Source organism: Populus euphratica, unplaced genomic scaffold, assembly GCF_000495115.2.
Source record: "Populus euphratica unplaced genomic scaffold, PopEup_1.0 scaffold3574.1, whole genome shotgun sequence".
Lineage (NCBI taxonomy): Eukaryota > Viridiplantae > Streptophyta > Magnoliopsida > Malpighiales > Salicaceae > Populus > Populus euphratica.
Window position 1 is genome coordinate 5,251 of NW_011503470.1, and position 5,213 is coordinate 10,463.

General features: G+C 38.7%; 1 protein-coding gene across 2 annotated transcripts; it reads right to left on the reverse strand.

The window, feature by feature from the left end:
* Nucleotides 1-878: 878 nt before the first annotated feature.
* Nucleotides 879-4,583, reverse strand: LOC105119825 (clathrin light chain 2-like). Of its 2 annotated transcripts, none has more exons than XM_011018021.1 (3): nucleotides 4,266-4,583; nucleotides 3,582-3,735; nucleotides 879-2,011 (listed from the first exon to the last, which is right to left on the reverse strand). In XM_011018021.1, exons 1-3 carry the CDS (start codon nucleotides 4,523-4,525, stop codon nucleotides 1,649-1,651), a joined length of 777 nt encoding a protein of 258 aa, XP_011016323.1. In that variant the 5' UTR covers nucleotides 4,526-4,583; the 3' UTR covers nucleotides 879-1,648. The 2 variants fall into 2 exon arrangements, with proteins under 2 accessions (XP_011016323.1, XP_011016322.1); XM_011018020.1 differs by having other exon boundaries at nucleotides 3,582-3,741; nucleotides 4,266-4,581.
* Between the last annotated feature and the right edge of the window lie 630 nt (nucleotides 4,584-5,213).

Genomic DNA, 5,213 nt, shown 5'->3' on the forward strand with positions numbered 1-5,213 from the left:
AGTGATAATAGTAACGATGCTTGTAAAGATGGTGGTTATGTAGCGAGGAATGATGGTTATAATAATTGCTTTTTATCCATGAAGAGAGAAAAACTTTGTAAGACTGTACGTGTGTGGGTGTAGGTTACACAACAATATTTAATTAAGGTTATTTTGTGGGTTCAAGGTTGTGTATGTATAGCTTTGGATCCGTGTGTGTGTGACCATACAAAGACAAAGTGGTCTTTACGTTTAGCATCTATAATTTTGAACTCTTTCGGAACAAATGCCTACGAAAGTAGGCGTCCACTACGAAAGTAGGCGTTGTAGAATTCCTAGAAATGCAGGTGACCGCTGCGAAAGTTGGCGTTGTAGAATGCGAGCCGTTGAAGATGACTATTAGACCGATTCTTGAGATGACACCTGTACAAGCATGCTCACATTTAGATGCATGTATGTTTTGTTCCTTTGGTTGATGACAAATAGCATGTTTAGACAGAGAACAGTATGTTGCGTGTACCATCTTGTCCTGAGGTTTGGATGGTTCAACGGCATCTGATTTGAGCCTTCTGTCCGAGGATGTTAGCATTTGAAGATGGCATGCTTTGAACTCATTGGACCATCAAAACCTTCAGGGATCCAAACCGATAACATATGCTCCTGGGAGGCACTGGGCCTCCAGGGTACCCGGGATCAAACTTGGAGCTTGTGGTCGTGTGAGCCTAGACTGAGTTGCGGTTACTCGGATGAGCAAAATCTACTCTAGGGCCAGTTGCAGGCAGGCATAGACGTAACCAGAGAGTATCAACTCCCAGCCCAGTGGCGAGGCAAAGATTCGAACCTTGCAGATTAGATGATGTTACTAGTAACTCCATCCCTCCAACTAAACATTTTCAAGTAAAAAAAACCTACGATAAGTGCGAAGTAGGGGATTAAAACCGCCGAAGCAGGCAAAGAAAACACTTTCGAGCTGTGCAAAAGAAAAGGGGTCAAGCTTTGCAAGCAGCGTCATTTCCAACTCCAGCGCTTGGAAGCTGGACCACATGCAGTAATGTTCCTCATGTACCCATCCATAGCCATGAGATGTGAGTTAAGATTAATCCCCAAAGAAAAGAGTCCTCTGAAGGTATCATCTTTCTTTTCCAGATAAAGTCGTTCGGTAGCAAGACCACATAACTCAACTAAAACCCAAATAGGCGGACCACAAAAACAGCGCCGCCCAGCGGCCCAACACATCAGATTTTCCATGACTGCTTTAAAAGATTCATTAGCTTGCCGACATCCATATGATAAAAACAGGATTGCACCGCCCCCAAGAGCTTTTCAAGCTCAAACACACATCCACCGCGTAGGACAACAGATGAACTGGATCGTTGGAATCATGAAATCACCAAACTTCGTGCTCCTGGGCCATCCGGCTTTACAGTCTCCAACCGCAGAATAACAGCGTACTACTAGAAAAAGCAGTGGTGAAATTTTATAAGCAATGTATCAAATCATAAACCTGCTCAAATGCCCTAGTTGCGTGCACAATAAAGGCAAAATAAAATAAAATAGCAGTCTAGTATAACAGGGAACCGTATCTAAAAAGGTTAGCCAAGCCAACCACATTCTAATGAGCTCTTGCACCTCTTTCAATAAATGGAGAATGAAAGCAACAACAAAATTATCAAGCAACAGCTACAGGCTCAGGAGCAGTCACCACAGTATTAGCCTTGATGGAAGTAGTTACTCCTGTGGCATCACAGGTTTTAGCAGCATTAGCAGTGGATGCTGCTGCTGCTGGGGAATGCTTCAGGTGAGGAGGTGTATCATGCTTCAATTTCAATAGTATTTGCCGCATCCTTGAGAGTTCAGTCGGTTTCCCAGGCTTTGGGCCTTGGATCACAACAATAGCAGGCTTCTTGTCCTGATCTTTCTTCCCTTTCCTCCTCTCTATAGCTGGCACTTCATTAGGAATGAGCTCTGCAATTGACTTCCAATAATTCTTATCAGCCTCAGCATGGAATTTTTCTTGGTTGGCCAGAAATAACTAGAAAAAAGAAGATGCAAGTCAGAAAACAATATGATTCACTATTCCATTACTCTTCAGAAATCAGTACCACGACTTTCTATTTAAAATACTAACTTTACAGGTAGTGCAATATTTCCTAACAACAGCAAATTTCACCGCTCAATTTTCAGCCAAAGGAAATGGTGATTTAAGTTCATTAGTAAGTTCAGCACTGAGCAGCCAAAAGGAAATGGTGATTTAAGTTCATTAGTAAGTTCAGCACTGAGCAGCCAACCTAGCAATGGAAATAACATCCACTTATCTAATTTAATATATCAATTTCCAAAAGTTATGCGTGTAAAAGTGCAAGTTCTACCATACTAGTTTCAATCATCTTCCTTCCCAGTTTGCAGTACATCAGTGCCCTCCTAAATAAATAGGCATAGAGTATAATCTATAAAATCAAAAACAGGTAACCTACTTTCACTATGCAGCAAAAAACGAGCTTTCGAGGACAAGGATGGCAGCTTTGAAGATTCTGCAAAGGAAGTTGTGACCCAGAAAATGCCAAACAGAATCTTCAAAAGTGAAAAGGCTAGATAGACAACTTATATTTATATATACATATTTTTTTTGGGGGGAGAAAATATCAAATCTGATCACTCCGAAGATTATATTATGACCATGCTACATGGGTGTGCATAGTTCCTACACCGTGTTAGGTGCGTTCTGCTTATAAACATGACCTTTTCCTTTCAAGTTGCCAAGAATTGGTTGCACATGTAAAAATCAATTGCTTGACAATATTGAACTAACATGTATTCTTCTACATTTGGGACCTCAGTGAAAAGATTACATGACTAGTATGAAGCAATTGATAAATGACTATTGAGTAGCTAATAGAAAATTTTGGCATCGAAACAAGTAGCATCTACAGATGTGATAATAACTTGGACAACTTCAGTGATGATGGAGTGAAACTATATAGGCCCTACCTCCTTTACCATAGATGTTTTAAATTAATAATAATCCAGAATTCAAATATATAGTACTATGAATCTTGAGCGCAAGATCCTAATTTTCTTAGCCCTTCAGGAATCCAATCGAGTCACAACAAGCTATCCTTGAGTAGGAATCAATTGGTTTCTTATCCCATTCTAACTCACATTGTCGACCAGGAGAGCAGATGCAGTGTTACATGTTGCAACTCTCAGAGAATGACAACATCCAAATAATTCAAAACCTGAATGCATCCAATGCAACTACTCCAGACTTCTAATTCTTCCAATGATCATATTAGAGTCCTAGCCACATAGAAGTTACAGAAGCATGAAACAAACATGCCACGTTACACTTTTAGGCATATTGCACCGAAAAATGGTTTAACCAAGCTCTTTCTTGCACGTGCTATACCACATAACAACACCTCTATGGTGGATTTAGAACATTACATTCACGGGAATATAGAGCACACTCAAATGAAAGTTTAAATAACAATAAAAATAATATTTGCACCACTCCATGGTCCAAAAGTTAACAGAGCCAAGATGCAGACATTCTCAAACAAAGAACAAGGAAAAAAGCAACATCTGCTCAGAGAAAACCTGACCTTCTCTTTTTCCCTGTTAGTGGTTTTATTACTCTCACAAGTGAACTGCCTCTTCTTGTAAAATTCAACTTTGTAATCTTCAGCTTCCTTGATTATTTGGCTCAACACCTCCTTTTCCCTCCTCTCCTTGTCCTCCAATAGTATCGCATTTTGCCTTGGTCTCAAAAAACCAGCAACCATAATTAACTAAGACCATGTTTATTTAAGCAAAAACACACACACTTTCATCAGATTGAATCATACACGAACACAATCAAATATATAAACAGAATTACAGATTTCTTTAATCATTTCAAACATAATTCTTGATCAGTACAAATCAATGATGTTTCACTGATTGAAACAAGTATTAAATTCTTTTCAGCGATCAGAAATCCTAATTAATGAACACTCAAATTTCACTACACAGAACGAATTAAAACATATCTACAGTTTTTAATCGAATTACCTTTAGTTTTTCCTTTCTAATTTTCTCAGGAGTCACACTGAAATTATCAAATTAAATCATGAGAGCAGGTACCTTCTCCTTAAATCAAATTATCAAATTAAATCAAATTTTCTCAGGAGTCACACTGAAATTAAATCAAATTATCAAAGGCCAAAAAGATTAAATCAAATTAATTAGACGTACCTTCTCCATTCTATGAGAGGCCAAAAAGATAAAATCAAATTAATTAGACGTACCTTCTCCATTCTATCAGAGCAGGTCCCTGCTCAGCCTCCGTCTCCGACGGTGACAGCGAAATCTGACCCTCCGATCCACCAAACTCTCCCTTCCCTTGAGGTGAGAACTGGCCGTGGATCGGTGGCTGCGACTCGAAAACATCGTCGCCGGTGGCGAATGAATCATCGAAGGGCTGTGAATTGTAACCTGCGTAGGAATCGTCGTCGTCAAACGGACGAGTTGACTCACTTTGTGCGAACGAGTCGGAAAATGTGGACATTGTTTTTTGCGTTTGTCTTTCCCTCTCCCTCTCCCTCTCCCTCAGGCAGTTAAAAATGAGAGGTGGTTTGTGCGTGATCGTATTCGGCGCGGATAAATAAATTGGCGGGCTTCAGCTTTGGTGTGTGCATGGGCCTAATAATCAGGCTCCTTATTATGGGCCTTTTGTTGTGTTTTTCTCTTTCCTATTTTTTTACGGGTTTTATTAACTTAAACCCATTCGACAGCGTAGAGGAGGGACGTCATGTTTATGATTCTTTTCTGTTATTTTTGTTGATTTAAAAATTAATGTTTGTTTCTTTTATAAAAAGAGAGAGGGAGAGGGAGTTTATACACTAGGATTAATTTTACAAACAGTGTTAAAAAAAATATAAAATTGCACAGCACTTTACCATTAGCTGAAGCTTGAAATCAAAATATTAATTTATTATAGTTTTCCATTACACGACTAAAAATCATTTGGTAATTCACTTTAAAAGAAATAAATATATAAAAATGAGGCATAAATCATCCAAAACACAAAATACACATCAAAAATTAAATTAAAAATCACATGGTATTGTAAACTAATTAGTTTCTCATTGGACACATACGTTTCCACTTCCATTTGCTGTGAATATGTCGAAGAAGAAAAGACTCCAGTTATCAAAGAGGTATGTCAGTAAAAGTAATGAGATAAAATGAGATAA